Consider the following 12,612-nt stretch of genomic DNA (forward strand, 5'->3'; position numbering starts at 1 on the left):
TATGTTTGCCAAGTGTTTGTAAAAATCCCTGAATGAAGTTATTTGAAATTTTCCATAATTAAGGAATATTATATATCCATTGCAGAAAGATCTCTTCAACTGCATTTGGTGCCAAGTGGACACTTACCGGATATATTGCTAGATTCATCTTGTCATAAAAATTGTACATTGCTTTCAAATAAAATAAAGTTCTGAGCATGCTAATGTCATGTGACTCAATTGGTAATAAAAAATAGTTATCCTCAGAACTCCAAAACTAAAATGCAAGCATGTTTCCAACTGTCCACCTTGATTTGAGGCAGCTTGCAAAGAAACCGCAAATATCAACTTAAGAGTTTTTTAGGGTAAATAAATTAGCTGCGAAGTTCTTTCCGAAAAAGAGTAAACCTTACCTGTCATTTCAGCACCACCCCATCTTTCTTTCAGAAAACATGTTGCCAAAATGGCAGTGAAAACAGGCATGGTAAAGTTAAGCACTGTTGCATCCCTTAAAGCTAATAACTGTATACTGCACATCACTACAAAGAATAATCGATCAGTAAGTAGAATATATCATCTCCAAATAACATAAATAAAAGGAAGATATCTTCTGCATAATCAAATTGCAAGAAACTAGAACAGAAATCAGTAGACAATACAGATTTTTTGATATCACGTACATATGCATGCCAGCCTAAAAATTTCAAACATATTGACCTATGAATTTAGCATGTGCTCGATGCTTTGGAAAGAATTACGCGAAATGAAAAGAGAGCTAGTAGTTGGTGTGTTCAATAGTTAGGGAAGGAGATTAAGAGTAATAATAGGGCAGAGGGATAGAAAAAAGCCTCTCCATGGGCTTTTGAAGAGAATTATTGCAAACTCTCCACTTAGATTAAAGAAAGTGATGAGAGAGATGATTTATGCTCACAAAATCATGGACACGGGTCAACAAGAAAAAGGGCAGAATGTGCGAAGAAATTTGATTCTCTAGTTGATAAAGTGTGAGCATATTCACCCCTGAAAAATAGATCCATGTTGAAGGACTATACTTTGTACATTTAAAGGGCTATGATCAAAATGAAAAGGCTTGAATAAGTTGGTTAAGCATTGCTCAAGAAAAAAAGCCACTCTTGAAATTTGATTAGTGTAGCTTCAAGAGGCTTAGTAGCCAATTTTTTTTATAATATGAACTGAGATAGGAATTTGATGGTGATTGCATAGTTCTCGGGGAAAGTTGGGTTATGTATGAGACATAGCAAAGATGTCTCCAATCCTTTTAAAGAAACCTCAAAAGATATTGATAATGCAGATGGAAAGTTTGTTAAGACAGTATATATGACTCGGCAAAGAATATTTGCCATTTATTAAATAATGTGTAGATGTTGATCCAAATGTAAGCATCCCAGTGAAAGTCGACATAGACTTTCTAAGATCTACATGGAAGCACCAATTGAACCATAAGAAAACCCATCCAATCATATGTGAAAATTCAGGAAACCCCAAATCCTATTGCAGCAACTGATGTTAATTCTTCTAATTGTTAATTCGATTAAATAATTTACTTCTTGTGTGCTACGGCAAATATCAAATTAAATACATTGCTGTTGAAATTTGGTACCGGAGGACAGGTGGTTCCCTTAGGCTTTGATCTTTGGCCTAGGGAAAAGTGTCCAAAAGAATTTAATTTTTCTCCTAAAGTGACTTTATAATTTTATAAAGTTAAATCTAATTTAAAAGTGACTTTAAGTGATAAAGTTACTAAGTCTAATTTTAAAGTGACTTTTATAAAGTCAATGAAAAATTAGAAAGGAAAAGTGACTTTGGAAATAAATGACTAAGTGGGTCTTTATTAAAGTGGGGTGAATTAAAAAATAAAAAATGAGATTTAAATGAGCATTTAATCTCAGCCTTAGATCTCAATCTATTTCGGCCATTGGAATTAGGGATCACCCAAAAGTCACTTGGATCACCCAAAAGTCACTTGGGGTTAGATTAAAGGAGGAAAAGGAGGAAAAGGTCATTCATTCTTTCATGAGCAGATTGAGAGAAGGAGAGCAAGAGAGCAAGGGAGATTTGTGGACAGTGAGCTGCGGAGTTTCAGCAGCGAAGTATCAGCAGCGGAGTATCAGCGGCGGAATATCAGCAGGGTGGAGTTTCAGCAAGGCTGAGTTTCAGCAAGTCTGTACAGCGGAGTTTCAGCAGGGCGGAGTTTCAGCAACGCTGATTTTCAGCAAGGCTGAGTTAAGTTGTAAAAGTTTGCTTGCTGATTTTTGCTGAATATTTCTCTTACTGTAAAAAGGCATTTTCCAGAAATAAAGAAGAGCTCTCAAACTGGTTTTCCCCAAGAGTTGTAGGGGCTTTTTCCAGGGTCACATTGACCAAAAATCTTAGTGTTTAAATGTGTTTTAATAGCTGTTTATTACTGCTGATTTTTATTTCTGCAATTTCCAGCATTCTGTAAAATTTCCAGAATTTGTGTTTTCAGCAAATTTATTTTTTCCAGCTTGTTAAATGTATGGTTATGGGAAAGGGCATTTAACTATATGGGAGAAATAAGGAGAAACTGAAAACCGGGGTGGGAAATGAGAAATTTCTACATGGTATCAGAGCTTGAGTGCTGAAGGACAGTTTGGGACAGCAAAAGGAAAAATTACAGCTGCTGATTTTTCACTCAGAAAATTCCAGCAAGCTATTTTTTTTTTAAACAGCAGTTTTATCTTTACTGAAGCAGGCTTCCACAAGCAATGGTGGGGGCAAAGGCAAAGGTAAAGGTAAACAGGGGAACACACAAAAGGACTATTCCAAGGTGAAGTGTTGGAATTGTCAAAAGATGGGACACTATGCAGTTGTGTGTCCGGAGAAGAAGAAGAAGAAGGGGAAGAACTAGGACATGGCAGCTTCAGCAGAGATTGAGGACTTTGCAGGTCATTTTGACCGGGAGTTTGCGTTCACTACGTGTGAGTCCTCTAGTGCAGGATCACCTGCCACACAGGTTCAGAGGGAGCATGCTTTTCCCTCGATTAGCGGAGCATCTTCAGGTATCTGGTACGTGGACAGTGGGGCTTCACGTCACATTACAGGAGTCCGTGAGTACTTCTCAGAGCTTTCAGAGAGTGGCACTGATATAGAGGTAGTACTCGGTGATGACAGAGTTGTTAGAGCAGTCGGGGTGGGGACACTGACATTTCAGAGGGAGTCCAAACCTCCCTTGAAAGTGTCAGATGTTCTTTATGTGCCAGGGATGAGGAAGAACCTCATATCCGTCTCAGCTTTGGAGGACAGAGGATATGAGCAACTGTTCAGGGGAGGACAGGTGTTGATGTATCCCAGGGGCACTCTAGTTGATTCAGCTAGAGTGATAGGTGTACGCCATGCAAAGGTGTACAAGTTTGCATTCCAGCCCCTTTTGGCATTGAACAGTAGTACCGACAGCAAAGCTAACAGTTCTGAGCTGTGTGAGATTTGGCACTGCAGGATGGGACATATGTATCATGGAGCCTTGAGGACATTGCGGGAGATCACTACAGGTGTGCCAGATTTCAGTACTGATCACTTTGATACTTGCAGAGGTTGTGCGATGGGCAAGTTTGCCAAATCCCCTTTTCCCAGCAGTGACAGCAGAGCGAGTGGGATACTTGATTTGATTCATTCCGATGTGAGCGGTCGAATGTCTCATGTTTCCTTGAGTGGATATGAGTACTATGTTTTATTCATTGATGATCACTTCAGGAGGACCTGGATTTATTTTTTGAAGACCAAGAGTGAGGTCTTCAAGCGGTTTCAAGAGTTCAGAGCTCTTGTGGAAACACAGACAGGTCGAAAGATCGAGTCCCTGAGGTCGGACAATGGAGGAGAGTACACCCTTGGAGAGTTTGTTGACTATTGTGCGGAGGCAGGCATTAGGAGGGAGTTCACTGTTCCTTACAACCCCCAGCAGAACGGGGTTGCAGAGAGAAAGAACAGATCCATCATAGGGGCTGCCAAAGCCATGTTACATGATCAGGGGTTGCCATTGTTCTTGTGGGCAGAGGCCTGCAACACAGCTGTTTACTTGCAGAAAAGGAGTCCGCATCGTGCCTTGGGGCACATGACTCCGGAGGAGGCTTTCTCTGGGAAGAAGCCTGATATTGGTCATCTTCATATCTTTGGATGCATTACATACTCCTATATACCCAAGGAGAAGAGGACCAAACTAGAGCCCACCGCAGAGAAGGGTATCTTTGTGGGCTACAGTGAGACCTCAAAGGCCTTTCGGATTTACATTCCTGCACAGAGGAGAGTTGTTGTCAGACGGGATGTGAAGTTCAAGGAGGACAGGGCCTTTAGGAGGTCATGAGAGTTAAAGTATCTGGATCAGCCAGACCCTCAGCAGCAGTTGAGTCAGTCGCAGGGATCCAGTGGGCAGGGATCAGGAGGTACATCTATGAGGATGTCAGGTCCGTCATTGCGCAGTGGCTCACCGAGCCAGAGGGGTGGTGCTCCGGGCAGCATGCAGAGCAGTTCACTAGGGAGTCCACTGATGGACAGTTCACACGGTACCTCAGCTTCTACAGGTTCAAGTGCAGGCAGGAGGACAGCAGACAGACAGTCAGGAGTTCAGGCTACTGATGGTGATGAGGAGGAGGAGTTTCATTCTCCTATGGGAGAAGCATGCTCAGGGAAGAGGAAGCCCAAGTGGCTTCAGGACACCTTGAGAGATGCCACATCTGTTGCTGAGCCGAAGAGGCCGGTCAGAGAGAGTAGACCACCTGAGAGGTTTTGTAGTTATATGGCGATGGTTACCAGCATCCTTGACTCTGAGCCTTCTAGCTATGAGGAGGCAGCTAGCCAGCAGGTCTGGAGAGAGGCCATGCAGGAGGAGTATTCTTCTATCATGAAGAATGATGTTTGGGAGGTGGTGCCGAGGCCTGAGGGCAAATCCGTGGTTACTTCCAGATGGCTTTACAAGGTAAAGCATGCTGCAGATGGCAGCATTGAGAAATTCAAAGCGAGGTTTGTGGCTAGAGGGTTCTCCCAGGTAGAGGGAGTTGATTATGAGGAGACCTTCGCTCCCGTGGCTCGATATACTTCGATCCGCTCCATTATATCGATAGCAGCAGAGATGGGTTGGAAGATCCACCAGATGGATGTGAAGACCGCATTTCTCAATGGCTTCATACAGGAGGAGGTGTACATTGAGCAGCCACAGGGCTTTGAGGTGCATGGGAAGGAGTCCCATGTGTGCAGACTGAAGAAGGCCCTTTATGGCCTGAAGCAAGCTCCCAGAGCTTGGTACTCCAGGATAGATACATACTTGCAGGGGATGGGTTTCACAAAGAGTGAGGCAGATCCGAACCTTTACTTTATTGTGATTGGTGAGGAGCCTCTCATTCTGGTGCTGTATGTGGATGACTTTATCATTACAGGTGCAGAGAGACTCATAGAGCACTGCAAGAGAGATCTTGCGGCGGAGTTTGAGATGAAGGACATCGGCTTGATGCATTACTTTTTGGGTTTGGAGGTGTGGCAGGAGGAGGGGCATTTCTTCCTGGGGCAGGGGAAGTATATTGTGGACATCCTTAGCAGATTCCACATGGAGGATTGTAGACCCATGTCGACACCGATGATCACCAACTGGAAGAAGCTTCATGCTTCGGATTCCGAGTTGGTGGATCCCACATTGTACAGGCAGCTGATTGGTTCCTTGATGTATTTGGTCAACACTAGACCAGATATCTGTTTTGCAGTCAACACGATGAGTCAGTTTATGTGTGAGCCTAGGAAGGTTCACTGGGTGGCTGCAAAACACATTTTGCGGTACTTGCAGGGGACAGTGGATTATGGTCTGGACTACAGGCAGGGAGATGGAGTGAGATTGGCAGGATACACTGATTCTGATTGGGCAGGTTGTGCTTCTGATAGGAAGAGCACTTCAGGGTGTTGTTTTGGTTTGGGTTCAGCAGTAGTGTCATGGTTCAGCCGGAAGCAGCAGTCAGTAGTACTGAGTTCAGCGGAAGCAGAGTATATGGCAGCCAGTCTAGCTAGTTGTGAGGCCATCTGGCTTCGCAAGATGTTGTTTGGCTTATTTGGTCAGCCGTTGAGACCTTCAGTGATTTACTGTGATAATCAGAGTTGCATTAAACTCACGGAGAATCCAGTATTTCATGACAGGTCAAAGCATATCGGGAACAGATATCATTTCATCAGAGACTATGTTCAGAAAGGAGTTGTGAAGCTTGAGTATATTTCCACTGATGAGCAGGTTGCAGATATTCTTACCAAAGCCTTACCACGGGGCAAGCATGTCTACTTCAGAGACAAGATGGGTGTGGTGAGGAACACCTTCCTCGGTAAGAGGGAGTGTTGAAATTTGGTACCGGAGGACAGGTGGTTCCCTTAGGCTTTGATCTTTGGCCTAGGGAAAAGTGTCCAAAAGAATTTAATTTTTCTCCTAAAGTGACTTTATAATTTTATAAAGTTAAATCTAATTTAAAAGTGACTTTAAGTGATAAAGTTACTAAGTCTAATTTTAAAGTAAATGAAAAATTAGAAAGGAAAAGTGACTTTGGAAATAAATGACTAAGTGGGTCTTTATTAAAGTGGGGTGAATTAAAAAATAGAAAGTGAGATTTAAATGAGCATTTAATCTCAACCATTGATCTAAATCTATTTCAGCCATTGGATTTAGAGATCACCCAAAAGTCACTTGGATCACCCAAAAGTCACTTGGAGTTATATTAAAGGAGGAAAAGGTCATTCATTCTTTCATGAGCAGATTGGGAGAAGGAGAGCAAGAGAGCAAGAGAGATTTCTGAGCAGGGAGGAGAAGGAGACAGCAGCTTGGCACACATTCCAAGGCAGCAGTTGAGCAGATTTGTACAGCTGATTCAGCACATAGTGAAAGGCAGATTTTTGCACAAAAATCGAGGAGCAGTTTGCTGATTTTTCTGCACACAAAACGGAGGCCGTACAGAATTTATTGCTGTCATGTTTGCTGTAATTTCCAGATTGCTGTGAGGCACGGGAAAGGAGATAAGTTGTAAATTTGCTTGCTGATTTTTGCTGAATAATTCTCACTGTAAAAAGGCAATTTTCAAAAATAAAGAAGAGCTCTCAAACTGGTTTTCCCCAAGAGTTGTAGGGGGTTTTTCCAGGGTCACATTGACCAAAAATCTCAATGTTTAAATGTGTTTTAATGGCTGTTTATTACTGCTGATTTTTATTTCTGCAATTTCCAGCGTTCTGTAAAATTTCCAGAATTTGTGTTTTCAGCAAATTTATTTTTTTCAGCTTGTTAAATGTATGGTTATGGGAAAGGGCATTTAACTATATGGGAGAAATAAGGAGAAACTGAAAACCGGGGTGGGAAAACAGAAATTTCTACAGTGGTGAGGAACACCTTCCTCGGTAAAAGGGAGTGTTGAAATTTGGTACCGGAGGACAGGTGGTTCCCTTAGACTTTGATCTTTGGCCTAGGGAAAAGTGTCCAAAAGAATTTAATTTTTCTCCTAAAGTGACTTTATAATTTTATAAAGTTAAATCTAATTTAAAAGTGACTTTAAGTGATAAAGTTACTAAGTCTAATTTTAAAGTGACTTTTATAAAGTCAATGAAAAATTAGAAAGGAAAAGTGACTTTGGAAATAAATGATTAAGTGGGTCTTTATTAAAGTGGGGGGAATTAAAAAATAAAAAGTGAGATTTAAATGAGCATTTAATCTCAGCCTTAGATCTCAATCTATTTCAGCCATTGGATTTAGGGATCACCCAAAAGTGACTTGGATCACCCAAAAGTCACTTGGGGTTAGATTAAAGGAGGACAAGGACGAAAAGATCATTCATTCTTTCATGAGCAGATTGAGAGAAGAAGAGCAAGAGAGCAAGGGAGATTTGTGGACAGTGAGCTGCGGAGTTTCAACAGTGGAGTTTCAGCAGCGGATTTTCAGCAGCGGAGTATCAGCTGCGGAGTATCAGCAGCGGAGTATCAGCAGCGGAATATCAGCTGCGAAGTATCAGCAGCGGAGTATCAGCTGCGGAGTTTCAGCAGCGGAGTATCAGCGGCGGAGTATCAGCAGGGCGGAGTTTCAGCAAGGCTGAGTTTCCGCAAGTCTGTACAGCGGAGTTTCAGCAGGGCGGAGTTTCAGCAAGGCTGAGTTTCAGCAAGGCTGAGTTAAGTTGTAAAAGTTTGCTTGCTGATTTTTGCTGAATATTTCTCTTACTGTAAAAAGGCATTTTCCAGAAATAAAGAAGAGCTCTCAAACTAGTTTTCCCCAAGAGTTGTAGGGGGTTTTTCCAGGGTCACATTGACCAAAAATCTCAGTGTTTAAATGTGTTTTAATGGCTGTTTATTACTGTTGATTTTTATTTCTGCAATTTCCTGCATTCTGTAAAATTTCCAGAATTTGTGTTTTCAGCAAATTTATTTTTTCCAGCTTGTTAAATGTATGGTTATGGGAAAGGGCATTTAACTATATGGGAGAAATAAGGAGAAACTGAAAACCGGGGTGGGAAATGAGAAATCTCTACAATTGAAACCTTCACAAAATAAATATTGTGGAAGAAATTAAAAAGCTGGAAGAATAGATGCACACACACAAATACACAATTATTTTTGGACAAAAGTCCTCGGAAAAACCCAACTCAGGAAAACCGGTGCAACAGTTGAGGGTTTTTAATATTATGCAGCAGTAAATCTAAGTACAAGACTATGGATGCTCAAATCTAGCAATCCATATAGAGAAATGGCTAACAATAAATCTAGTGAGAAAATTCCCACAGGCGATCTGACACTGACCTTGCCTCAGGTTGAGTTGCTCTTTGCTGCCTTTGAGCAGTCACTATGTCAACCTACGCAGTACTGCATCCCACAAATCGGAACTGCTTTTCCTCTCCCTATCTGATCAGCTGTTGTCTGGAATATGGATCCTCGTAGCCTCCAGACTCTCTCTCTAGCTTCTGGCACTGAATCACTGCTTCTCCCCAACAAAATATGAAATCCCCTCTGAAGCATTGCATTGCCTTTGTGTGGCTTTGCGCTGCCTCTCTGTTGCACTCATTGCCTCTCTGTAGTGCACTCACTGGAACTAGAAAAACTTCCTCCAACCTTACTATCTCTACCCCTCTCTCACTGCTTCGAGCTCACTAGCTCTCTCTCCGGCAACTCAATGCTGCTACTCAGGAAATCGATCTGCCAGTGAAATCGAACTATTGGTGTGTCTTCTCCAAGCCCCATCGAGTTTCTTCTTATAATCTCTCGTTGAGACATCAACGGCCATGATTAAAACTTAATCGATGGCTAAGATTAACTAGAACTCGATCCATGTCTTTTTCTAGAAGATTCTCACCATGACTTAATTAATACCCTTTAATTAATCATATTTCCTAAGTTTAGACTTAGGAAACATTAAAAACTGATTAATTATTTTAATTAAGTCGTCTCTAGGTGGAATTTCCATAAAAAAAATTCTAGGTTTTGGAGAATACATGTATTCTAGCCTCTCCACCAAATTTCGTGGCTAGAACACATCCGATGCTACAAAAACTAACATCATAGATGCTTCTTTGAATATAATCAATTTTTAAAAATTGTCCAAAAGGAGAAAATGATTAATACCAAGGACAAAATGACAATAATAGCAATTGGATAGTGTAAGCAATATTATCCAGGTATTCCCGATGTGTTAAAGGATAGCCTCAAATCACAAAAAGGAAGAAATCAGCATGAAATGTAGGCTGATTTGAGTCTAGAATTGTGACGTGAGCCCACATGACACAGGCCCAGAATAAATTCTATACAAGATCGCTTGAAGTAGACTGTTGGGTGACCTCAACAAGGATAAACCAATATAAACAGGGAAGAAGGTTATCAAAACCATGTTTGAAGAGATAGTGGAGTATGCAATGCAACAATGTGCAAGAAGAACCATACAAAGTAGTGCCAAGAAGAGCTCTCAATTGGACCTATTACCACCCTTTTACCTCATGAACTATCACATTTAAATTAAAGCCCAAAATATTGGTATTAGTCTATGGGCAACTTAAAGGGGCTACACTGTCACATCAATAATTCCCTCTTCCAATTTTGGCCAGCTCTCCTCTAGCTCAAAGGGGGGCTTCCCTAAGATAGGATTACCAAAGCTAAACAATGAGGCACAAGGAGATAAAAGAGAGTAGCTTTAGTAAAATGATGTACAATATACTTTATAGAAATGGGTGATGGTAGATTGCTAACACTAGTGTCAATCCAAGGGTTGTGAAATTAAATAATAAAAACAAAGAGGGTTTGACATCATATGGAAGGAGACATAGTCAAGGCATCAATGACATGCCATGACTAATCCGAATAGATCTTAGGTTATCGAAGTAGATGAGGACCCTTGTGCGTGATACAGCATAAACACTAAGAGTACGAGCAAATAGATAATGTGCAATCATAGAGTATTGAAAGAAATACTATAACATAAGATTATAAAGACAAGAACCAAGAAAGGCAGCGTTCAAATAAATTGACAACCCAAGCTACGTCTTCAATAACAATCTCATACAATGAAATGAGCCATTAACATGTGCCATATTAGTTTATTTATTATAGAAAATATATTCCTCAACGCCCACAATTACATAGAGAGCTAAGAAGAGTTTATAACCTCACACTTAGTCTCTTTTCATGTGCAAAATCACATCAAGAGCTAAGAAGGTTTTACAACCTCACACTTAGGCTCTTCTCATGTGAAACAGTTTGGCTTCTAGAGCTTATCCATCAAGAACATACAATAGCTACATAATGTAAACTTAAAATATCCAAGAAATAAGAAAAATGGAAAGACAGCCTCACATATGCTTGCTTGTACCTTCAATTCTACCTTCTATATGATCTTCTACTAAGCTTAGAGGGGTTTTTCCTATTATTCCAACCATGAAAAATGAAGGAGGGAGGTAGGCCTTTTATAGGCTCTTGGCTCCACCTCCTCTTCCAATAAAATATGATTATTTTCCCAAAGCAATTGATCTCTCCAAGAACAAATGATAAAATCATCTTGGATTCTTCTAGATCAATGTGTTTCTCCAAAGGAAAATAATAAAATATATAATTTATCAACCTCTTCAACAATCTTCACCAAAATAGCCAAAAGTGATTTTAGATTCACTTCTCACTGAATGAATAATCGATCCGAATTGGATCCTCTTGTAAATTTTGTGTAAGATACCCCCCCTGGAATATCTCAAAATTCCCACTAAAATTCATAGTTTGAGTTTTTCACTGAAGTATTTTGTCAAATACTTTGCATGCATATGGTTGTAGGTGCATTTCTTTTGCATTTTATTTTAAAGTTTAAACAAGTGAACACAGTGCCAAATAAATACCCAAAAGGTACTTCAAAAAGCAGTATAATATTTATATTAAACTCAGAAAATATACGCCCCACTGATAGACACTTGCAACAGCAATAAGTTTAGGGGTAAATAGGAATTCTATCAACTTGATAAAGGATTCAATGCTTAAAGTCACTGAGAAACCTGGTGTATGCTCCAGCAATGCAATCTTCCAAAATAACATAGACTTTCTTGAGCAGCCCCAGCAATATAGACTTCAGTAATATATCCTCTAGGATGACAGTGACTTCTTCCAACAGCGACAGAATGTAATAACTTCCCAATGAAAACAACAGCAGACAAGGGTACTTGTAAGACCTTCAAATCTGGTACGTACAACTAAGAAATTTGTCTCCCATATACAGCAGTCACCCTCAAGCTCCAATAGACAGGGAAATCGGCCCTCCTAGAGTGAACGCAGCCCCACAGAACAGAGTTTACTCTTAACAGCAAACTCGGCCAGTAAAGATGGTACTCGACCCCTTCACAATGTTGATCTCGACCCTCCTAAATGACTCAGACTCGGCCAGAAAACAAGAGAATCCCTCGGCCTCTTTTAATAGTGCCCTCAGCCTGATATGAAAGAGGAAACTCAGCCTATGTAGCAAATATGAAGTACCCAAATTCAGGATATAAAATCAACTTATAAGTTATAACACCTTCAAATTTACTCTGTTTCAGCCAATGCCTCCTGTTACTGCTCAAACTAGTAGGGGTCCTAGGAGGGGCCTAAAGGGCAACAATGGAGCAATAGCCCGCTGTCACCATAGCTAAAGCTCCCTGCTCTTTATGGACTTTCACCGATGGGATGAGACCCGATATAAAGAGGAATCACTAGATGAATAGGTATAAGAGGAAGAGGAGTGATTTCCAACGTGTAAAGCTCAAAAATTTTTAACAAGATATAACTATTCAAAATATAAGAATTTAACTGAGTACTTACCTGATGTTGAGTACCTACCTGGCTGAAGATGCTTCTGATTTGCTCCAATTCCCGCTCCCGTTACCAAAAGACCAAAAACCTCCCAGCCAAACTAGGTACAGTCTCAGCACCAAGCCCCAAGATACTTCAAATTCGAAGTATTTTGGCCCCCATGCCCAAAAGTCTCAAGAACAACTGCTCAAGCTCCATTATTCTCTGTCTTCCTCTTGTTTGTTCCTCCTCTGCCTCTTTCTGTATCAAAGAATGTCCCCCTTTCTATAGTACCCTTCCTCCTTTTATGCCTTCAGAGACCCCTCCACCGCTTCCTCTTTCTTTATTGTTTTAATTTGATGAGTT

At 40.7% G+C, this 12,612-nt stretch overlaps 1 protein-coding gene across 1 annotated transcript in view; it reads right to left on the reverse strand.

Annotated features, from left to right (window-relative positions):
• LOC149227656 (uncharacterized) overlaps positions 1-12,612 on the reverse strand; it is a 453,281-nt gene that overhangs the window by 317,859 nt on the left and 122,810 nt on the right. The window contains exon 3 of the mRNA XM_089375544.1: positions 393-508. Coding sequence (XP_089231670.1) covers positions 393-508 — 116 coding nt within the window. The remainder of the gene's footprint in view (positions 1-392; positions 509-12,612) is intronic.

The sequence above is a fragment of the Pinus tabuliformis genome, chromosome J (assembly GCF_031772625.1).
Source record: "Pinus tabuliformis cultivar Carrire ecotype Pingquan chromosome J, CPIR1, whole genome shotgun sequence".
In the NCBI taxonomy this organism is placed as follows: Eukaryota; Viridiplantae; Streptophyta; class Pinopsida; order Pinales; family Pinaceae; genus Pinus; species Pinus tabuliformis.